At 46.4% G+C, this 24811-nt stretch overlaps 1 protein-coding gene across 3 annotated transcripts in view; it reads right to left on the minus strand.

The window, feature by feature from the left end:
• The window catches only part of LOC143984495 (class I histocompatibility antigen, F10 alpha chain-like), a 166761-nt gene that overhangs the window by 80595 nt on the left and 61355 nt on the right, over positions 1-24811 (minus strand). For all 3 annotated transcript variants that reach the window (XM_077484645.1, XM_077484642.1, XM_077484646.1), the window contains exon 2: positions 8640-8900. In XM_077484645.1, coding sequence (XP_077340771.1) covers positions 8640-8900 — 261 coding nt within the window. The remainder of the gene's footprint in view (positions 1-8639; positions 8901-24811) is intronic.

The raw sequence follows: 24811 nt of genomic DNA on the forward strand, positions 1-24811 counted from the left end.
CAGAAAGACAGCACATCCCTGTCTGGTCAAGTTCCAGGACTCAGCTAAGTAAAACGGGGGGAGGGGGGGGGTCACTGCCAGGTGTTTCTTCACCTTATTACATAGGATGCATTAAGGGGAAAAACACAAAGGTTTACAAGCCCTTTAAAGGCTGCCAGCCCTGATATCTCCTTTGGTCTATATTGCATGTGTAAAAGTACATGTGTCCTATAGGAAAAGGACGCATGATGTGGAGCCAAAACAATTGACAACTAATCAACTATGAAAATAGTTTTTAACTATTTTCATAATTGATTAATCGGCCAGCCGACCAGTTGGCCTTCATACAGAATGCATTTCATTTTCTGTTTTAATGTACTTGTAATATTTCATTTTGAAATTGATAATTGCTTTTATTTGTATGTTTTTATGAATCCACTTCTGTACACCTCTGCATTATTACTGCTGGTATAGAAGGTGTGATAACAATCTTGTCCAACATTTAACTAGAAGGAGGTTCCTGACATCTGGAGTCTAAGTTTCCATGAAGATGGGTTATATAAGGAGTGGGAATTCAGCAGCGGCATCTCTAGCTTTCATATTTGGGGGGGGGGGCACATGGGGCAAAGGACAAAAGTAGGGGGAGTGACCATAAAATGCAATAAAAAAAAAATTCTATTATATATATTGTAATGGACACCGTGGCTGGGTCCTGGAAGGACGCTATATTTCCCCTCTGTTTGGGTTGTGCTCTCTTTAAGGGAATACAATTGATTAACCCACCTGTTAAGGCAGTGTCTTTAAAAAGCAAGACAGGAAGTTGTAGGAGGGTGTGGTGGAGTGTGAGCAGCTTGCTGCTGGTTAAAGAGTGGGTTGCCCTGTGGGAGACTGTAGTCCGTGTAAGGGACTGGGAAAGGCTGACAACCTTGAGAGTCAGGAAGACTAAGGAAGCCGGTGAGTCCAGGGGGCTGGAAAGAGTTGACAAATCTGTTGGGAGCAAGCAGAGGAACTGTTGACAATTGAGAGCCAGGTGGCTTGGTATGTTCATTTGTGTGCTGAATGAATTTAAACCCCTGCGTGGGATTACTGGACTATTGTTTTGTTTTCTTCTAATAAGCGTGGGCTACCAGGCCCTTAACCCTACACGCCTGACTGATGTGGACTAAAAAATGCATCTACCAATTGAGCTAATCACCCCAATATCACAAGTGGTGGAGAATGCGGGCATATGCAGACGGTGGAATCCGGGTCCTTGCTCCATGGCAAGTCGCATCAGGAACTACTGCTAGCTGTGTGTGGCAGCCAGGCGAACAGCATTGCGTATACGTTTATTTGATGGACTGTGTTGCATGCAGGTTGTGTACCTGTGAAGGAAGAATCAAACATCAGATTTTTTTTTTTTTTTTTTTTCTTTCTCTGCTGAGAACTGTTACAAGCTGCTGTGTGCATGTGATTGCAAGGATGAGGCAGTCAAAAAGCAAGAAGTTCATGTTTAATCGAGTGAAAGAGGATGTTGTTCCTGGCAGCCTAAGCCCAAAGGTGCCACAGCATGACGCAAGGAGGCCTCTGCGCTGCATTAGTTGTAGTGAGTGGGGACATGCTGTTGCCCATTGCCCCTTGTCACAGGAATGTTTGTGGAATAACCAAGCTGGATGGGAGGTTGATGAATTCTGGAGCTCATCTACTAATGATTGTGATCAGCTGTGTCCTCAGAAGTGGTATCCAATGGCAACGAGTGAGAGCCAGTCATGGAGGAGATGCCAAGATGTGAGCTCAGCATGGCCTGGGAAGATGTCTCCACCTTGTAGGGCCAGTCAAAAGGGGCCAGTGACATGTGAGACAGCGAATGAATGGTTCCAGCGGAATCGCAAAGAGTGGGGTGCACTGCAAGGGGCTGAGATCTTGGCCTCTGACTATGTGCAACCCATGCTGCCTATAGAGGAGGTGGGAGACTTCCTTGTAAGATTTGAAAAAGTTGCTGTAAAGAGAAAATGGCCTAGGGACCGGTGGCCAAAACTGCTGCAAACCTTATTGCGGATAGAGTTCCGGTCGGTTTACCATTTGATGGATGGGGACCAGGATGACTACAGCAAGTTTAAAGAGGAAATTCTTCTTAGAGGAGAGTTCCATCGCATCATGGGCCGCCAGCAATGCTCCAGGATGGGAGAAGTGTCGCCGGAAGTCCTAGGATTTGGAAATCCAGAGAAACGTAAGGTTTTCTGTCATGGCCGCTTAGGCAAAGGGGTCAGTCCAGAAAGGAGAGTATATCAGCCTGAATCCTGCATGAGGTATAGCCAACCAGCTTTGGAGCGCAAGTCTGCAGTTACCCCTAGCAACGAGGATCTTGTGTTACCTACAGGGGGCGTCAGTGGGTCCAGAAAGGCTGCAGTTTTGCTCCATGGCCACATGGGGGAGTCAGCCTGTGGAGACACCACACCTGTGAGACAACGCACTCAAGTGAAGGCTATGACACCAGCTGCAGGAACTGTTTCAGTTTATGATGCTGAACCCAGTGAAGTGGGAGTATGTCCAGTGGGGAGATCCGCAGTACAAATGGACATAGACTTTCTGCATTGTCCTACCCAGAGCAGTGGGGAGGCGCAGCGTAAAGCCCAACTAGACGCAGGGTTAAAGACTGAAAAGGACATGGGGACTCTGCATGTGCCTGCTATGATCCAGCAGATGGCTGGGAAAATTGAGCTAGGGGTGACCAAAACAGTGCTGGTACCATGTTCCCTAGTGACAGCTGCTGCAGGGTTGCCCAGGGAAACTTCCAAGGAGCTTGCAGTGTTGGAGCAGAGAGTTTCCCAGGTCAGCTATGGAGCTGCCCAAATAGGCAAAAGTGCCCCTTTACAGAGAGCGGGTGCTGTGAAGAGTTGCTCAGAGGTTATGGTGGCTCATAGACAACCCACAAAAGCAGTAGCTATGTCTACACATAATGAGAATGTTGATGGTCTTGCTGACAATAGTGTTGGCCAATGTGATGTGATTGGTGATTATGATGCTGAAAAATGTGTTTCCTGTAATGTTATGACTGAGCCACACAGTGAGAGAGTGTGGGCACAGCCCCACAACCCTACGTGTAGCCCAGTGGGCAAGGGGTTAATTCAGCCTGCAAAAGTTGAGGGTACAAAGCTGAATGTGTCTGTAGTGCCACCAGAAAAAGGTGTTCAAAATGGTGTGCTGCACCAAGCTTTAGGTGATGAAGCATCACCCCAATGCAACGTTGATAAAAGTATGGTGTTACAAAATGATGTATAGAGAAATGACGAATGTACAGTTGAAGCTAATGAATCCCAGGTTTCTGTGCGGCCTTCTACAGCAGGTGATGCAACGCTGTGGAACGCCCATGGTGGAACCACAATGGACTGGGACAGCTGGGCCAAACAATTGCTAGCCATGCTGGATAAGGCTAGCTTAAGTAACAAGGGTGTGGACACAACTGCTATGCCAGACAGGGGGATCGCAGAGCCGCCAGTGGTTGAGGGCGTCTTGGTCCCTGCAAAGGTTGCTGCCCTCCACTCTGAAGAAACAGTTCAGGGCACTGGCATCGCAGATGTGTTGTCCACAGCCCCACTGCTAAATGATATTGAGTATCAAAGTGATAGTGTGACTTGTAATGACCTGCAGAGGCTCACCAACACTGGTGCAGAAGGGATAAGTGTGAGACATGTGTCTGACAGCTCTCCAGGGGAGAAACAAGCTGTGATGAGTACCTACAAGGAGGATAAGGTCTCTTCAAATGTCTCACCCTCTCAACCTGCAGTCGCTGAGCCCCTCCATGTCTTGGACAGGGTAAAAGACCCTAGAACGTTCTGGTGTTTAGACATGGGATGTTTAGAGATGACCGAAACCTTACTGGAAATGCTAGAATTGGTAAAGATGAACTTACTGTATACTTGGGTATCTCCGCCGCAGTTGGACCAGGTGGTGCTGCGTAGCACCAATGGGTGGAGCCAAGTGGTACAGGCAGTGCTGCGAAACCTTGACCAACAGTGGAATTGGTGGGACCAATGGTTAACCATTTGGCACAGGATCTCCAGATTCTCTGTGAGCGTACTTCTAGTTATTGATTGGTATGGAAGGCACGCGAGAGAACTGCTTGAGATATCAGATGTCTCTCCGCCTGATGCGGTGACTAGAAACATCTCTGCTGGTGTGGTCCGAGGTGCGGAGGAGCAGTTGTCAGTAGAGGGCGCAGATACTGCCTTTCCCGCTAGGCCTCATGAGAAGGAAGGGCCCAGAATGGACTCAGCAGTAGCAGAGATGCTTTCTGTCACTGGCCCAGGGGTACAAGTTAAGGTGCCCGGAGACACTATGGGAGAAAGTGTTAATATTGGTTGCCATAACAATGTAATGTGTACACCTGGAAAAAATGGTTTATGCTTGGGTCAGGGTAGTTTGTTAGAACAGGTACCCATGGAGTGTTGGACAACGGGTGAGGTGGAGCTGTGCTATGGTCCCGTCGGATGTAGTCCCTCCTCGGGTCTTCTTCTAACAAACACTGAGTTGGAAAGCACTGATGATATGGAAAGCTGTGATCTGTTAAGAGTTCGTTCTGTAAACAATGATTTGGTTGCAGTGGGTAACAAGAGAAACTGTTTTAAACCTGAAATATCGATGGTGAAGGGTAAAATGGGTATTTGTAAGGTGAAAGGAGGGCTCAAGGAAGGCAGAGTTCCCCCAAGAAAAGTGAATAAGCCCAGGGACCCCAAAAGAAGAGGAAGGCTGAGTATAGGAAAATATAGGAACCTGTTAAGATCCAGGGGGGAATGTTCCTGGAAGCGCACCCGGAAAAAGGGTTGGGCCTACGTGGCTGACAGCCAGCACAGAGGTGTCCCAACCATCGTGATGGGTGCTGGTGTTCCTCCCTCCGGATCGAAACACAGGGGGGGGATATGTAATGGACACCGTGGCTGGGTCCTGGAAGGACGCTATATTTCCCCTCTGTTTGGGTTGTGCTCTCTTTAAGGGAATACAATTGATTAACCCACCTGTTAAGGCAGTGTCTTTAAAAAGCAAGACAGGAAGTTGTAGGAGGGTGTGGTGGAGTGTGAGCAGCTTGCTGCTGGTTAAAGAGTGGGTTGCCCTGTGGGAGACTGTAGTCCGTGTAAGGGACTGGGAAAGGCTGACAACCTTGAGAGTCAGGAAGACTAAGGAAGCCGGTGAGTCCAGGGGGCTGGAAAGAGTTGACAAATCTGTTGGGAGCAAGCAGAGGAACTGTTGACAATTGAGAGCCAGGTGGCTTGGTATGTTCATTTGTGTGCTGAATGAATTTAAACCCCTGCGTGGGATTACTGGACTATTGTTTTGTTTTCTTCTAATAAACGTGGGCTACCAGGCCCTTAACCCTACACGCCTGACTGATGTGGACTAAAAAATGCATCTACCAATTGAGCTAATCACCCCAATATCACAATATATATATATATATATATATATATATATATATATATATATATATATATATATACATACACACACACATACACACACATTTTATTAATGACAATCAAACGCGTAAACATGAAATATTCCTGACCATGCACAGTGGTGGTGCCGTGTAAGTGGAAGATATTTGTAATCCGGCAGTGCAGGGAACTTAGGGTCACCCTAGTCTAATGGCCAGCAGGACACACAGGTCTGCAGCCTGTGGGTCCTGCTGGCCACTGACCTGTGGATCATGGTCGGAGGTCCTGCTGGCCTCAGTGGCCTGTAGGCCAAGGGCAGCTCCCAGCAGGAATCACTGGCCATGAAGGGTAAGGTAGATGAGGTGTATGGGGGGGAGATCAAATGATCGATCCTGTGGGGGTGTCAGGGTCTCTCACCTACCTTGCTGGGCAGACTCAGAGCTCAGCTCGACAGGACAGGTCCTCTCTTTCAAGTTCCACCTTCTCCATCCTTGTACTGCTGCTTCCTCCAGTCATGGGGGCGGTCAGTGATGTTGCTCCTGCAGGGTTGGTCTCCATTCCACAGTATTCTGTACTGTCTGCAGCCCCCAGACGCACCCAGGCCAGCCATGTGGTGTCCAGGCAGGCCAGGCAATATCCCACCGTGGTAATGGGAGTTGTAGGTAGCACGTAGGCTCAGGCTGGCTGCTCTCCTCTGACTCCACGCCCGGGAGTTTGAGCATGCAGCCACCAGCCGCCGTGGACTACAAATCCCATAAACAATAGCGGTGGCTTTTGTGCAATGCTGATGTCACCTGGGCAAGCCCCGTTTACTGGCTCACAGTCACAGTGAGTCATTCAAGACTGACGGACAGACGTGGCGCCGGTCGGCAGCCATTATTAATTTATTACAGAGTGCTTAATTGGGGGGGCACACTGTAAAATTGGGGCAAAATTCCCCCCTCAGGCCCCACCCTGGTGACGCCTATGGAATTCAGGACCAGACAAACTCAGTTTTGGAATAAAATGTATGGGGCGGAGCCTGGTGACATCACAGAAGGGCGGAGTCATGGTGCAGAGGGGCAGCTGGATTTAATGTATCTCTGCTGGATGAGCTGCAGCATGATAGACGGGATGCTGATTGGGTGGACGGATTTGCACATTTACTAGTGTTTTATTACATAGTGCTTTATTACATAGTGCTTTGCTGCACAAGCCAAATGTGAGTCTATTTCTACCATTGTGTGTTTTTTTTTTTTTAATAAACAAGATTTTACACTATTGCAGTTTTGATCTTAGAGATGTACAGAGGAGGGTGGAGTGGACCCGGCTGGAGGGTCTGATAAAGTGCCTTTTACCTTTCCATACCAGATAAATGAACACAAGATGGCGGTGAGATTTCTCTGTTTATATGCAATTTTATTCATGTGTTTTTTATATAGGTGCTACATTATTCAATGCATCCGGTGAGTGTAAATTCTGGATGATTTGACCCCATCCTGAGAAGGTTTTGCACACTTTCTATACAGTAGTGATCAGGGCCGGCGCTACCACTAGGTGGACTAGGCAACCGCCTGGAGCGCACTGCCGCCTAGGGCGCCCGGCCGGGGGTATACCGGGATGATGCCCGCACCTGCAGGCATCATCCCGGTACCTTTTTGTTCAGCGGGCGATTGGCTATCCAGCCATAACAACCGATGCGGCTAAAAGCCGCTCGGCTGTTATGCCGGAGGAGCGGGAGGGGACGTCCCCCCCTCCCGCCGCCTCACGCCGCTGTTACCGGTGCTCCCGCTCGATCGGGAGCACCGATTCCTATTGCGGCGCCTCCGGCCGCTGGGGAGGAACTGGAACGAAGCCGTAATCGGCTTCGTTCCAGTCTCCTCCTAGTAAACACGGAAGCGACGTCATGACGTCACTTCCCGTTTACTCGGCTGCCAATGGCGCCGGATTTAAAAAAATATCCGGCATTCAGAATCGCCGTTTTCGGCGATCTGAATACATGGAAGTGTAAAGGAGGGGTGGGGGGTCTTTTAGACCCTCCGATCCCTCCATAAAGAGTACCTGTCACCGCCTATTACTGTCACAAGGGATGTTTACATTCCTTGTGACAGCAATAAAAGTGATCAAATTTTTTTTTTTTTAATTTAAACAATTTAGTCATTTTAAAATAAATAAAAAAAATTTTTTTTTTTTTTTTAAAGCGCCCGCCGTCCCCGCGAGCTCGCAAAGCAAAGAAAATGCATACGGAAGTCACGCCCGCGTATGTAAACGGTGTTCAAATCACACATGTGAGGTATCGCCGCGATCGTCAGAGCGAGAGCAATAATTCTAGCACTAGACCTCCTCTGTAACGCTAACCTGGTAACCGTAAAAAATGTTTAAAACGTCGCCTATTGAGATTTTTAGGTACCGTACTTTGTCGTCAATCCACAAGTGCGTGCAATTATAAAGTGTGACATGTTTGGTATCTATTTACTCGGCGTAACATTATCTTTCACATTATGCAAAAAAAATGGGATAATTTTACTGTTTTGTTTTTTTTAATTCATGAAAGCGTCCCTTTTCCTAAAAAGTTGCATTTAAAACACCGCTGCGCAAATACCATGTGACATAAAATATTGCAACAATCGCCGTTTTATACGCTGGTGAGGCGGAATTGTTGAGCGCTGGTGAAGCGGTATTCTGGGGGTGGAGTCAGGGGCGGGGCCAATGGGGGGGCGGCAAAATGAGGTTTCGCCTAGGGTGCCAAAAATCCTTGCACCAGCCCTGGTAGTGATGTTTGTAGTATCCTCTGATTTCATGATATGGAACATTGGAGCTCACCTGGAATATCAGTGTACATACAGAGTACTAGACATGTCTCTGGGGGCCACATACAGGACTCCGGGGGCCGCTACTTATCAACTAAACTCATCTCTACAACTTTAGCTGGTTTGTGAGGTCACAGCAATGGGGGAGATCAACTAAAGGAATAGAGAGATCACATTGCAAAGTAACATTCACTGAGCTTAGTAAATAAGACAAATTTCTGTTCATTTTAAATATCTGATCATTTACAAGGGAAACAATAACCGGGATGTTTGGCTTTCACATTGGTTGTGATAATTGGACTGAACACAACTTCACCATATTTACTATAATCACCGAACGTTCAGTAAATGGTCCCCGATCTTTTCATACATCATCCCCATTGTGTTTTCTGGTACATTTATATATGTTATTCAATGTTTGTATTTATTGTAATAAATAGAAATGTAAGAATTCTCTCACCTCCAGTCTGATTGTATCGGCTCATCAATATCTGTACATTGTGCTTGTAAACAGGCTCAGCGCCCCGACCTGCTTGTGTCCGTCTATCCCAGTAATCAGATCCCAGTTTCTTCATCCACTCAGTCCTGGGAAGGAACTGATGGGTGTCACTGTTATAATTCTCTATCTCCTTATCATCCAGATATCCGACCACAGAGTACACAGGGAGTCCGGATCCCGGAGAGGAGACTCCAGTCTCATAATACCGCAGAGTGTGACTGTCTGATAGAGAGACATGGAGGACATTCAGTGAAACAAATAGCAACGTTATGAATGTCCATAGTAACCAATCAGATTTAATCTCTGTCACCTGACCTCTATAAACTGAAATTAGATTGGTTGCCATGGGTTACTGCACATAAATTAAAACGTATAGAATGTTTTACACATCACTGTATATATTCAGCTCAATTCCACATGGCAGAAAATATACAAATCCCAACACATATCCAGGACATCAACTGCAAGTAGAGATAAGAGGATCAGTGTGACCACCCAGCAAAGGATCAGACTGAGAGGTTTTCTGAATATACAGCGATCACACTAGTACAACCAATCTGACAGGGAATGGCTTGGGCACCTAGAGCAGAAGAGGGCAAGGGTCAGGAGTATATAATGTACACAGTGCAGGGGTCAGGAGTATATAATGTACACAACATAAGGATCAGGAGTATGTAATGTACACAATGCAGGGGTCGGGAGTATATAATGTACACAGTGCAGGGGTCAGGAGTATGTCATGTACACAGTGCAGGGGTCAGGAGTATGTCATGTACACAGTGCAGGGGTCAGGAGTATGTCATGTACACAGTGCAGGGGTCAGGAGTATGTCATGTACACAGTGCAGGGGTCAGGAGTATGTCATGTACACAGTGCAGGGGTCAGGAGTATGTCATGTACACAGTGCAGGGGTCAGGAGTATGTCATGTACACAGTGCAGGGGTCAGGAGTATGTCATGTACACAGTGCAGGGGTCAGGAGTATGTCATGTACACAGTGCAGGGGTCAGGAGTATGTCATGTACACAGTGCAGGGGTCAGGAGTATGTCATGTACACAGTGCAGGGGTCAGGAGTATGTCATGTACACAGTGCAGGGGTCAGGAGTATATCATGTACACAGTGCAGGGGTCGGGAGTATGTAATGTACACAGTGCAGGGGTCGGGAGTATGTAATGTACACAGTGCAGGGGTCAGGAGTATGTAATGTACACAGTGCAGGGGTCAGGAGTATGTAATGTACATGGGTCAGGAGTCTGTAATGTACACGGTGCAGGGGTAATGTACACAGTGCAGGAGTATATATATACTCCTGACCTCTGCACTGTGTACATTATATACTCCCGACCCCTGCACTGTGCACATTAATGTACACAGTGCAGGGGTCAGGAGTATGTAATGTACATAGTGAAGGGGTCAGGAGAATATAATGTACAGTGTAGGGGTAATGTACACAATGCCGGGGCCAGGAGTATGTATTGTACACAGTGCAGGGGTCAGGAGTATGTAATGTACACAGTGCAGGGGTCAGGAGTATGTAATGTACACAGTGCAGGGGTCAGGAGTATGTAATGTACATGGTGCAGAGGTCAGGAGTATGTAATGTACACAGTGCATTTTCTAATGTGATAAAACAATACTCGCAGGTAGCCTATGTGACACAGACTGCCTAGGATTTGGGTAAAACAAGTAGGCAGTTTTTTAATTAAAGCGGGAGTCCACCGGGACTCCGCGTTTTTTTTTTTTTTAAAAGCCAGCAGCTACAAATACTGCAGCTGCTGGCTTTTAAAATAGTGACACTTACCTGTCCAGCGCGCCCGCGATGTCGGCACCCGAAGCCGATCTCTAGATCGACACTCGAGTGCTGCCGCCGCCATCTTGGGTATGGGAATCAGGAAATGGAGCCTTTCGGCTTCATTTCCCGGTTCCCTACTGCGCATGCGCGAGCCGCGCTGCGCAATGAGGACGGTCCCCGCTGCCTCTGGGAGCTGTGTGTTTCCCAGCAGGCAGCGGGGCACTTGCTGAAGGGGGCGGGCGCTTGCGGAAAGGGGCGTAACGTACGCCCCTTTCCGCAGAGAGCTAGCCCGGAAGAGGGTGCAGTTACCTGGATTATCCAGGTAACTGCACCCCCCTCCCCCCTGAAAGGTGCCAATTGTGGCGCCGGAGGGGGGGGGGGGATTCCGATGAGCGGAGGTCCATTTTAGGGTGGACCTCCGCTTTAAACACATGTTTTGTTTTCACTTAAAGGTACAGTCAAAGCGCTTGTTTCGCTGTATTTCTCTTATGGATCACAGGAGTTCAGTTCATTCTGCACTCCTGTGACCCGCTTTCAGCAAACAGTGGGCTAAAGCCTGCTGTCAGCTGATGTCACAGAGCTGGTCCAGGCTCGGGCAAGATTGTGGCAATGGAGTTGTGATCTGCCCACATGCCTGGACCGGTACATGGCTCAGTCTCTTAGCAGGCCGCTGAGAGCCTGAGCCGGCCGCTCCCACCCCTCCACAGCCCAGCACTCCAGTAAGCACTGGAAGGGCAGAGCAGAGAGCCAGCGACTGACAGTCATCAGCACTCTGCTCATGGAACTTTCGGAGAACTGAGCAGTCAGCGGTGTTTAATCGCTCGGTTCCCAGTGTTCAAGCCAGTGGGGGACAGATGCAGCATTCACCGAGGTAAGAAGGATTCTGAACTAAAAAAACAACAACATACATCTCTTTTAACCACCTCAATACAGAGCACTTACACCTCCTTCCTGTCCAGACCAATTTTCAGCTTTCAGCGCTCTCACAGTTTGAATGACAATTACACATCCAACACTGTACCCATATGAAACTTGCGTCCTTTTTTCCACACAAATAGAGCTTTCTTTTAGTGGTATTTAACCACTTCCCGACCGCCGCACGACGATGTACGTCGACAGCATGGCACGGGCAGGCATATGGGCGTACATGTACGTCCCTGCCTTCCCGCGGGTCGGGGGCCCGATCGGGCCCCCGCCCGGTGCCAGCGGCGGTCGGTATCCGTGCAGGAGCGATCGGTGATGAGGGGGCGGCCATTCATTCATGGCCACCCCCTCGCGATCGCTCCCGACGAATAGAAATGTCCGGTGACATCACTTCCTCTCCTGTAATGTAAACACAGGAGAGGAAGTGATGTAATCTCTCCTCCGTGTCGGTATTTTTCGTTCCGGCACCGAGGAGAGAGGATCGGTGAGTTGCACAAGCACTACACTACACAGTAGAACATGCCAGGCACAGTCACACCCCCCCTTTACCCCCCGATCACCCCCCAAGTCACAGTGACACCAATGCATTTTTTTTTTTTTGCATTGGTGTCATTTGTGACTGTAATAACTGTTAGGGCAGTTAGGGTTAGCCCCCTTTAGTTCTAATGTACCCCCCTAACCCCCCCCAATAAAGGTTTAACCCCGTGATCACCCCCCGTCGCCAGTGTCACTAAGGCTGGGTTCACATTGCAGCGGTTTAAGAGAACGGATGTGATTCGCACCGCACTGCAGTGCAAATCACATCCAATCTCTGCGATTCGAGTTCAGCCATTCGCTGCACCCGCCGCAAACTCGCACGGGACCCTTTTTTTGGTCCGCAGCAGAATCGGATCGCATGGGTGTTCACACCATGCGATCCGAGTTTGCAGATCGCACTGCGATATGCGAACTGATCTGGGGGTGTCATTAACATTTCACTGACACTCCCAGCAGTTCGCATAGGGCAGTGTGAACTGCCGCCGGGAGGCATGCGATGCGGGAACCCGCCGCGCATTCGTGGCGTTCCCGCATCGCTCCAGTGTGAACCCAGCCTAATAAGCGATTGTTTTTCTGATCGCTGTATTAGTGTCACAGGTGACGCTAGTTAGGCAGGTAGGTATTTAGGTTCGCCGCAGCTTTTTATAGCGCCAGGGACCCCCATATACTACCGCATAAAGCCCCCTGATTGCCCCCTAGTTAACCCTTTCACCAGTGATCACCATATAACTGTTACAGGTGACGCTGGTTGGTTAGTTAGTTATTTTTTATAGTTTCAGGGCACCCGCCATTTATTACCTAGTCTCACTAGTGTACCCGTAAATTTAGGGGTGTCTACTTTCCAAAATGGGGTCATTTGGGGGGGTTTGTGCCATCTTGGCATTTTATGGCCTTCAAAACTGTAACGCCCTTAGAAAGCCTGAAGGCGGTGCTTGGTTTTCGGGGCCCCGTACGCGGCTAGGCTCCCAAAAAGTCCCACATATGTGGTATCCCCGTACTCAGGAGAAGCAGCAGAATTTATTTCACATATGCCCATGGCATGCGTGAGCAATATATCATTTAGTGACAACTTTGTGTAAAAAAAAAAAAAAAAAAGTTTGTAATTTTCCCGCAACTTGTGGCAAAATATAAAATATTCCATGGACTCAACATGCCTCTCAGCAAATAGCTTGGGGTGTCTACTTTCTAAAATGGGGTCATTTGTGGGGGTTTTGTGCCATCTTGGCATTTTATGGCCTTCAAAACTGTAATAGGTAGTGAGAAGTGAAATCAAAAATGTACGCCCTTAGAAAGCCTGAAGGCGGTGCTTGGTTTTCGGGGCCCCGTACGCGGCTAGGCTCCCAAAAAGTACCACATATGTGGTATCCCCGTACTCAGGAGAAGCAGCAGAATTTATTTTGGGGTGTCATTTCACATATGCCCATAGCATGTGTGAGCAATATATCATTTAATGACAACTTTGTGTAAAAAAAAAAAAAAAAAAAAAAAAAAATTTTTGTCATTATTCAATCGCTTGAGGCAAAAAAATAAAATATTCAATGGGCTCAACATGCCACTTATCAATTTCCTTAGGGGGTCTACTTTCCAAAATGGGGTCATTTGGGGGGGTTTTGTACTGCCCTGCCATTTTAGCACCTCAAGAAATGAGATAGGCAGTCGTAAACTAAAAGCTGCGTAAATTCCAGAAAACGTACCTTAGTTTGTAGATGTGACAACTTTTGCGCAAACCAATAAATATACAGTTATTGACTTTTTTTTTACCAAAGACATGTGGCTGAATACATTTTGGCCTAAATGTATGACTAAAATTGAGTTTATTGGATTTTTCTAACAACAAAAAGTAGAAAATATCATTTTTTTTCAAAATTTGCGGTCTTTTTACGTTTATATCACAAAAAATAAAAATCGCAGAGTCAGTCAAATACCTTTAAAAGAAAGCTCTATTTGTGGGAATAAAAGGATGCAAATTTCGTTTGGGTACAACATTGCATGACCGCGCAATTACCAGTTAAAGCAGCGCAGTGCCAAAGTGTAAAAAGACCTCTGGTCATTTACCAGCAAAATGGTCCGGTCTGAAAGTGGTTAATCACTAGTGGGTTTTTATTTTTAGTGCTATAAATAAAATAAAAACTTAAATTTTGTGAAAAAAAATGCCTTTTTCTTTGTTTCTGTCATAACATTTTGCTAATTAGTCATTTTTCTTCATACATTTTGTCCAAAATTTATACTGCTACATATCTCTGGTAAAAATAACCCACATTAGTGTATATTATTTGGTCTTTGTGAAAGTTATAGAGTCTACAAACTATGGTGCCAATCACTGAAAATTGATCACATCTGATCAGGCCTTCAGTACATCTGGTGTATCTCATTTCTTGAGGCTCGGTTCACACAGGGGCAACACGACTTTTGGAGGCAACTTGGGCACGACTTGGGGCGACTTACAACACGACTTTAGTTCACCCCAAGCCAGGCGACTTTTGCCATGGCCAATCAGAGAATGAGCTCTCAAGGGGGAACTCCACGCCAAATTTAAAAAAACAAACCAGCGTGGGTTCCCCCTCCTAGCGCATACCAGGCCCTTAGGTCTGATATGGATCTTAAGGGGAACCCCCTACGCCAAAAAAATGGCGTGGGGGTCTCCCCCAGATCCACGGGGGGCGGCGACAGAAGACCGGGCCGCCGCTTGTAAAAGAGCTAGAAGAAGGTGCGGTGGCCCGGCAAGAAGAACTGAAGAGGGGGACAAGACCCCTGAAGTCGGAAGAAGAGGGCGGCGAAGAAGAAAGCCGGGCTCCTCCGCTAGTGAAAGAGCTAGCAGAAGATAGCAGAGGAGTCCAGCGAGAAGACCCCGAAGACGGAAGAAGACCCCCGGAGCTGTGCAATAAACAATTTTAACCCTTGTGTGTTGTGTTTGTTTTGTACATTTTTTTCACAGGTGAATGGGTAGGGTTACATTGTATTATTAAAGGGGGCTCCCGGATTCCGATAAGCCCCCCGCCCGCAGATCCCAACAACCAACGGCCAGGGTTGTCAGGAGGAGGCCCTTGTTCTCATCAACATGGGGACAAGGTGCTTTGGGGTGGGGGGGCCGCACGGACCCCCCTTCCCCAAGGCACCCCTCATGTTGAGGGCACGCGGCCTGGTACGGCTCAGGAGGGGGGGGGAGGTACCGCTCGCTCGTCCCTACCCACTTTCCTGGCCGTCTGGTATGGATCTGGGGGGTACCCCACGCCAATTTTTTTTTTTTTTTAATAAATTTGGCGTGGAGTTCCCCCTTGAGAGCTGATAATTCTGTGACAGTCGCCTCCGTATAGACGGAGATCCGACTTGGAGGCGACCTCCATTGAAATCAATGGGTACCAGTCGCCTACAAGTCAGATTGAAGTAGTACAGGAACCTTTTCTGAAGTCGGAGTGACTTCAGTAGTGTGCATTAAGACGGCTCTCATTCACTTACATTGATTTTTACATGTTGTGCGACCTGGGGCGACCTGAAGTCGGATCTGAGTCGCCCCTGTGTGAACCGGCTCTAACAAGTCAGGAAAGTACAAATACCCCCCAAATTACCCCTTTTTAGAAAGTAGACATTCCAAGGTATTAACCTCCCTGGCGGTACCATTATTTCGGATTTTAGGTGCTAAAAGCGGTACCATTATTTTGCATGAAAATTTGGTGTTTTATATTGTAGTCCTGCAATTCTTAGGAATAACTCTCTTAAATCTGTCCAAACCAGAGTCTAGCAGACATCCCAGGTATGATAAAGTTTGAAAAATTAAATCATAAATTATAATATAATAAATAATTATAAATAATTGTACCAAATAATAATATAACAATAATAAAAATTATTCAATAATGTAATCTAATCAAAAACACTGAAATTTGCTGAGTTGCAGAATTGTCACTGTCATTACTTTTCACTATTTGATGACGGATCTCCCCACAAATCGCTATCGCTCAATTCTGCGAGTCATTCTAATTTATTATCGCTGTTTTCTAGCTGGTCTAAAATCATTTTTGATGTACAGTGACAGTTTTGGTTGCTATGGACAATCTCCAGTTTCCAGGCATAAAGAACAGTTTTTACAATATAAAACTGCATGCAGGACACTGGGCAGACCACTAGGGACAAAGGGGATGTGAAATATTTACATACAGCAATGTAATCTGTAAGATTACATTATACTGCATGTTTACTGTTTATTTCACTTTTTGAATTTGGCGCCGATCTCCGTGCCCGTGCGTCGCAACGCTCGCAGGGCACGGAGATCGCCGATGTGATAGATCGAGCGAGGCACGGCTCGCTCGTACAGCGGGGAGACATCGCTGGATTCGAAGGAGAAGGTAAGGAAACCTCCTCCTGGATCCAGCGACGCTGTCCCGAGTCTGACTCGGGGATACCGCTTTTGGTATAAAAAATCCACCCCGAGTCAGACTCGGGAATACCGTCAGGGGGGTTAAGTAGCATGGTGAAGTTTTTTAAAGTTGTATTTTTTTTCCAACAATTTTTTTTTTTTTTTTACAAAATTGTCATATTATCAAGTTATTTCTCACACACAGCATATGCATACAACAAATTACACTCCAAAATACATTCTGTTACTCTTCCCGAGTATGGCGATACCACATGTGTGAGACTTTTACACAGCCTGGCCACATACAGAGCACCAACATTGATGTAACATTAGGAGAGGCTTTGACAAACATCCAGTCTCCCGCCATTTCGATCATGTGCATAACAGAGACCCCTCCGACACTCTATATATGGAGATTGATAAATATTGACCCCATTGGAGGGGTGGGTCTCTGGTGAGGGAGATTTCGAAACAGGAAATGGCATGGATACATAGATTGAAACCGTATACCCCTTTTGGCCTCAATGTTGATACGGATGTGAACGCATTTATCAACAATGCCTGAATATGTGGGTATGTGGTACGTGTCCATCAACAGTGCCTGAATATGTGGGTATAGCGCGTGTCACATCAGATGGTATTTGAATTTATATTTACAGTCATTTGAGTATGCCCCCTCTGGGGCATTAGATACTAACAACCATTTGTTAACTATTTTCTAATCATTACTTATGCTATGGTAGATTGTGAGCCCCCCATTAGCCTATGCTCGGGGCCGCAGGCATCGGGGGATATGTGATAGGTCATTTGACTCGTGGGGATTCATTATGAGTAAGAAAGTTTAATGGTATGCCCCCGTATGACCTGTTTACATATATTTTGAGGTTGGTGGCCTAGGTCAGTTGTGATAGATGGGTACCCCTAGTCCTCCAGGCGGGCATGAAATAGAATGAGGTCCCTAATCCATGGGGGAGCCATGTTCTGTATGGATTAAGGGATAATTAAGGTTATGTAATGTAACCCACGAGAGAGAGGGTTTTGGCTTTCCTTCCCGAAGGGGTTGTTATATTGTTCTAACACTATTTGTGTTTGTTCCAACATTATTTTTGTGTTTGTTATTTTTATTCATTTTATTTTATTTTGATTAGTTTAATTTTTAGCAATTTTTACTAATTATATTAATCTTTGGGAGCCAATGGTTGAGATCCCCCTTAATCTCTTTTTTTGATGACAGTTTAGGATAGAGACATCGAGACCAGTATGCTGCTCAGTTTATCTGTGTAGCCAATATGGGTGGGTAAGTGTAGTGGGGCAGTTGGCATTATGGACCAAGAGGCGATGTTGTCTGTTCTCTTTGGGAGCGGATCTATCACTGCACCACTGTATGTAAGCATGAGATGTCTGCTTACAGGGAGGTGTGATTTGTTTTGGCGCAATCCGCCGGAAGTGTCCCGGCGGGTTTGTTGCATGTGGCTATGCGTAGGCGAGGCTTGGCTCGATTAGGGATGCCGGAAGTGCCCTGTGGATCAAGCCGCGTTCCCGCTTGGTGACGCAGTAATGCCGGAAATTGCTTTATGTGTGTTCACGGAGGGGGGACGTGGCATGGTGACCCGCACCGGAAGTCGTGGCATGGTGAGGTGCACCGGAAGTGTTCCACGGACCGTGCCTCGTTCTCGCGCAGTGTGCTAGTACGCGGAAGTGAGGCTTGGTTTAGGTTGATTGAGTCTACCGGAAGTCCGGTTTAGACTTTGCGCTGTACGCTGGTACAATAAGGGAAGAGTAATACAATGTAGCTAATCGGGAGCAATTATTAACACATATGAGGTTTGGTCTTTAGTGTGAGGTTTGGTTACCAGCAGTCATCATGTCTGCCTGTCCATGTAGGACGAGACACGGTAAGATGGACATGTATCAGGATCATTTGAATGGATGTTATGTTGGCTTTGTTTACAAGTCAAAATGAGGCTTGGTTAAGCAGAAGTCATCATCACACTGGTAAGGGGTGGGGGAAAAATCTAGCTTCTGATTGGATGTCGTATATGGGAAGGTGAAACCCCGTAGGATGGCCATCAAGCCGTGGGATTGGGTATCCCACCTATTGACACGAAGGGGAAGCTATGGGTGATCTAATACAGTGATTGGCCAAATTGAGTACTATGGGAGGGGTGGCCTCTTTGGGAATTTGATCAACTGGTTGGCTATCGAAAATGAGCCTTGGTTTGAGCGGGAAATGCCGAGGGTCCAGAGCGAGACTTGGTGAGGATGTGGCAGTATAAATAGAGGTGACACAGCGTGCCGCTCGTGCCCCTGGATAACGCAATTGTTGCGAAACGCGTAGGGATGGGCGATGCTCTGACGTCACCCCTTGCGAAGGAATTGTACCCAGGAACGCCGAGTTTGTCCGTTTGCATCCGGCCTGCGCATCGGACTTAAGGCTGATCTTTCCTTTGTGCTTTGTAAGTGCATTTTTGTTTTTATATTTGAGTTGTATTAAAAGGTTTTACACTATTGGAGCTTCATTTCTTTTGCATGGAATTGGCACATATGACCTAATATGTGGGAGATAACTAAAGATACTTGTTTGACAACCTGGTCATGATATCGGTGGAGGGGGGAGAACAGCTGAGGCCCTTCTGAAGTAGGAGATATCTATTGTTACATGCTGTTGGTGACCCTCTGTAGTGGGGGGTCATGAAATTCTGGTAAGGAGTAATTTTGGCTGTATGGTGGTGGATCAAGCACTTGCTACACAGTAGAAGATTTGACGATTTCATCTATATTGGACTCTGTTGGAATTTAAATGTTTATATAATTACACATTGGGTGTTCACTTTTTTGTGTTTTTATTTTTTTTGTTGTTTTTATTCTTTCGTTGTTCACTGTGATAAATTATCCTATAACCCTTATTCTTTAGGACTGGGGGTAATAGGCCTATTTTTGCACATTATTATTGAAATTTTGTCTAATGTTTTTTACTTCATTGAATTTTATGTGGGTTTATGATTTAGCGCAGCTTACTCAATTTTCCGTGTGTTTTTTTTTGTAATTCTGTAATACTGTCAAGCCGCAGCTGATCAAAGTTACATTGTGGACGATTAGTATAATATTTTTTATCATAGCGCAGTTTTTTTCCTTTTTTCCAACATTGATGTAGTACCTTCAGACGTTCTACGAGCATAAATGACAAATCTTTCTCAACCATCTATTACACTTTTGAAGGCCCTGGAGCACCAGGACAATGGAATTTCCCATAAAATGACCCCATTTTGGAAAGCAAACACCTGTGAGGCATAATGAGTCTTTTGAATGGTTAATTTTTTCCAGAAGTTTTTGGAAAATGTGGGGAAAAAATTAAAAACGCATTTTTTTTTTTTTTTTACACAAACTTGTCCATTTATAAGATATTTCCAGCACATAGCATGTATATAGCAAAATGACACCCCAAAACACATTCTACTACTCTTCCCGAGTATGGTGATACCACATGTGTGATACTTTTACACAGCCTGGCCACATAGAGAGGCCGAACACTGAAATAGTACCTTCAGGCAAGCTAGGAGCATAAATGACACATCTCATTTCATTCCTACCTATCACCAGGGCCGTCTTTAAGGCAGGGCAAAAGGGGCAGCTGCCCTGGGCCCTGTCATTGATGTGGGGCCCAAAGCAGCTGTCTCATAATTGCCAACTATCCCAGTGTAAATTCCCTTGTCCCTTGAAGTTTTAGTCCTGTACTGTGTCCTGATATCTCAGTGTGAAGTGATGGTACTAATGCAGCCCAGTTCTGCCTTATTGTTGTGTACAAATGACTCACCTGCAGACCCTGTGTTTACATGTAAATAACCGGCATTCGTATGTAAATATTGGCAGCATTACTAAGTAAATAGATGTGGCCAGCAGCATTGATATGTAAATAAAGGTGGCATTCATATGTGTATCATGCTCCCCTGCAGTGAGGGGATGATGAACTGTAACCTCTGGAAACCAATCAGTGAGCAGTATTACTCAACAGTAATCTCTAGGAACCAATTAACAGGCAGAAATAATTTTCTGTAACCTCTAGCAACTAATCAGTGAGCCGTAATGTGTGCTGTAACCTCTAGCAACCAGTCATTAAGCAGTAATGATATGCTGTAACCACTGGCAACCAATCGCAATTGCTGCCTGATCTGATACAGTAAACTGACTTTAAGTCTAGCTGCTATTTATTGTATGTCTCAGAGCAGGTGGAGAGCAAAATTGCATTGGGGGGGCCCCCCCAAGAAAAATTTTGCCCGGGGTCCAATCTATATTAAAGACGGCCCTGCCTATCACACTTTTGAAGGTCCAGGAGCACCAGGACAATGTAATTGCTTTCCAAAATTGGGTAATTTTCTGGGTAAACACCCCAACGTATATTCTATGAGGCAAGGGCTGCAGATAGGTGCTCAGGTACTCTGATGGGCTGCAGATAGGTACTCGGGTACTCTGATGGGCTGCAGATAGGTACTCAGGTACTCTGATGGGCTGCAGATAGGTACTCGGGTACTCTGATGGGCTGCAGATAGGTACTCGGGTACTCTGATGGGCTGCAGATAGGTACTCCGGTACTCTGATGGCCTGGTGACTGGTATTTGGGTACTCTGAAGGGCAGTGTTGGTACTCAGGTACTCATATGGACAGTGAAAGGTACTGGGGTACTCATATGGACTGGGACAGGTGCTCAGATGGACTGGGACAGGTACTTGGGTACTCACATGGACTTTAACAGGTACTCAGATGGACTGACAGGTACTCAGGGTACTCTGATGGACTGTGAGTGACAGGTACTGATGAGTGGTGACATGTCCTCTTTATTGGGGGGGGAATCAGTATGATTGGTGTACACTGTAAGCGGTAACGAGATGTTACCGCAATCTCCTCCTCACACACGATCAGTGTGTGAGGAGGAGAACCCGGTAACATCTCGTTACTGCGGTTTGTTTACATTAAGTGATCAGTTGTGAAAGGATCACAGCCAATCACGTGGGTAAACAGCCAGCCGTCGGTGATGAGCACTGTTCCCGGGAACTTGCCGCCACCGATGTGCACGTGCAGCGCAATCATAACGTGGTAAACAGCCATACCCAATGGCTGTTCACCCTCCTCGGTGTCGAGCGGTGTCTCCGTGACATGCCGCCACTGAAGGAACAGGGATGCGCACGCACGATCGCGCGCATTCCCTGTTTAAATGGGAGGACATCATATGACTCCCTCCCGCCACAAGAGCCGCGCTGCCTGGCCGTCATTTGACAGCCAGCGGTCGGCAAACAGTTAAAGTGGTTGTAAACCACACATGAACATGAAATTTGTATAAAGTATATTCTTCTATAATGTGTACTTGTCTCAATTAGAAGCACTAAGTGTCATTTCTGTCTGCTGCTTCCTTTGTCTGCTATCAGCATGAATCACTTCTGACAAGTTTTCCTGACACCAAGAGAAAAATGGTGAAAGGGGAAGGACTTTCAGCTGATTGACAGCTCTATTCCTGTGTGCTGTATGACACAGGATGTCCCTTCCATCTAATTAGCTCTCCTCACTGAGCGCTGTAGAGTGTAGAATTTCAGCTCTCTGCTTCCTGTTTTCTGACGGCTCAGACAAGCTTTATAAATTCTGGACATTAAACAGATGCAGAGAAGAGAAAACTGCAGATAGACAGGTACAACTTATGTAGGAGGATTTGTTTCATCTCTGTGTGTCACCTGAGGCCAGTCACGTCACTGGGTATATGTGAAGGTTTACATCCCCTTTAAGTTACATTTTCAAACAATATTTTTTTCTTTTTAAATTTGGTAGAGAATATGGAATGATTACAGATGGGATGATTTACTTTACAAATTAAAATCCTTCTTTGTCCTTATTAGAGAGATTTCTCGGGACTTGTGAAGGTAAAATTCCCCAGCAGGGACCCAGGAAGAAACAGAGGTCTGACAGATGATCTAACCAATAAAATGACAATAAACTATCTTCTTTTTCAAAATCCATTCACATCCACAACTTAAAGTGAAGTCCCACCCACTTTTACTACTTTGTCTTAAAGGAAATACCGCTCCTCTACCACTTTTTCTTACCTTTTCTGAAGAACTGAGCATACTTCTGTCCTAGCTCAGCCAAATCCCAGGATGTAATTTCCTCTTCTCTCCTCCACTGCCTTCTGGGACCTGTGTGTGTCCCAGAAGATGACAAGGCCATTCAGAAAGCGCCAAACGACTCGCGCATGCGTAGCAGGAAACCGGCAGTGAAGCCCGAAAGCTCCACTGCCGATTTCCCTTAGTTGGAATGGCGGTGTTTGCACCCGATCAGATGGACGGATTGGCCGGGGGGGGTGACATTGCGGGCTCCCTGGACAGGTAAGTGTCCTTTTTAAAACTCAGCAGCTACAGTGTTTGTAGCTGCTGACTTTTAAAAAAATGTTTTTGCGGCTGGAACGCTGATTTAATTGTCCTGTAATCAATTTTTTATAAAAAAAAAGTTTTGTGTGATTTTTCTACCTCCTTATAATGTCCTCTGTGTCCCCCACACATGCGCAGTAGGAAACAGGCTGTGCAGCCGCTGGGCTTCACTTCCTGCATCCCTTAGTAAGGCCCCTTTCACACGGGGCTGTCCATTTTGATGGGCTCCGTTTGCTCAGCAGGGATCACTTTATTGATCCCAACTGAGCCAGCGGATGACAGGTCCGTCTCTTCTCACTGTGCAGAAACGGACCTGTCAGAGCCCCGCTCTCCTCTATGGGGGATGGGATGAAAACGGATCTGCCTGTCCATTTTCATCTGATCCGATAGACGGATGGAAAAAAGGGTTTCCATCAATCTGGATTTAGCTGAGGGGATATTAGCAGACATGTCACCGCTGACATCTGTCGCTCCACAGAACTATGAAGCGTCTGTTCAGGTCTGCCTAAAAAACGGTCCGCTTGTGTGAAAGGGGCCTAAGGATGCCGACGCCTGCCCCTGGAGCCAAAGGACGGATCCGCTAGGGGTGCCGACACTGCGGGCTCCCTGGACAGGTAAGTGTCCTTATATTAAGATGAACTTGATGATCCTTGGTGGTGCTGGAAAATATCTACATAACTTTAAAGTGATTGTAAGGGTTTTTTTTTTTTTTGTTTTTTGTTTTTTTAAATAACAAACATATCATACTTACCTCCACCGTGCAGCTCATTTTGCACAGAGTGGCCCTGAACATCCTCTTCTGGGGTCCTTCGGCGGCTCTCTTGGCTCCTCCCCACATCAGATAACCTTTCTTTGTGGGCACTCTCCTGAGTCCAGCATTCAGTGGCCATAGCCACTGAATGTATGATGTGCCCTGCCCCCCGCATCATTGGATTTGATTGACAGTAGCGGGAGCCAATGAAGAGCCGAGAACCCCCTGCAGAGAGACAGTGTGTCCCCGTCGGGTCAAGTTCCAGGGCTCAGGTAAGTAAAATGGGGGGTCTGAGGGGTTGGTCACTGCCAGGTGTTTTTTCACCTTAATGCATAGGTTGCATTAAGGTGAAAAAACTTCAGGGTTTACAACCCCTTTAAGGCACTGGGCATTTATCCCTGATGTATGAGATTGCAGCATTTAGGTTCTGAAGGAATGCCCAGAATGCAGAGTGCCCTATACATTGGTACTGTTTGGTGCACCATCCGGGCACAGCAGCCGTCAGATTCTTATAGATGTGTTGTAGAAGATAAGAAAGTAGAGGAGCGCCCAGAATAAAAGATAAGTATATTGGTATTTTATTTCAGCAGTAAAAAAAGGTGTTTTTTACTGCTGAAATAAAATACCAATATACTTATCTTTATCGAATTCTGAGCGCTCCTCTACTTTCTTCTACAACACATTAGGATCAATATGACAGCCGAGCAACTGGAGTCTGCAGAAGAAATGGCAGCAATGGCAAAGGTGCAATTTGATAAAACCTGAAGATGGATTTAGCCCTCGTCACACTGAACCTGGGATTGGAATCGTATTCAGCTGAATTCGCATGATTTCAAACCTGTATTATACTGCAAGTTTGGGGGCGATGTGAAAGACATCTGTGCGGCTTCATGCACTCGTCTGTTGAAATCGCTTCTGAAGTCACCAAAAGTAGTGCAGGAACTACTTTTGGAAAGTTGGTCACATCGGTTGGGACCGTACCATTGCAATAGGCTGCAATTTCACATGTGAAATCGCAGCGATGTGAACGGGGACTGAAGCTGACAGAGTACACCATTTTCTCAGCATTTCTAATCTTCTGCACATGACAGCCCTGCTGGCTCATCCACCCCCTGCAGAGAAGGAACTCTGCAACTAAATAAAATGTCCCCTGCCCCCATCAATTCAGCAACAGGGGTCGGTGACAGAGAGGAGACTATTTACCCATTTTTATGGGCAGGCAGAGTATTTCTTCTTGCTGTGGCTCCCAATGAAATTCAAGTTTTGGCCTGGCTGGATGAATGGATATAAGAAAGAGGCCGAAACTTTCATTTCAGTGTTAGGAGCACAGAGGATCACTCTGCCTTCTCCTGACAACTAGTAAA

The sequence above is a fragment of the Lithobates pipiens genome, unplaced genomic scaffold (genome assembly GCF_037356315.1).
Source record: "Lithobates pipiens isolate NorthernLeopardFrog02 unplaced genomic scaffold, aLitPip1_a1.2 Scaffold_1, whole genome shotgun sequence".
Taxonomy (NCBI): Eukaryota; Metazoa; Chordata; class Amphibia; order Anura; family Ranidae; genus Lithobates; species Lithobates pipiens.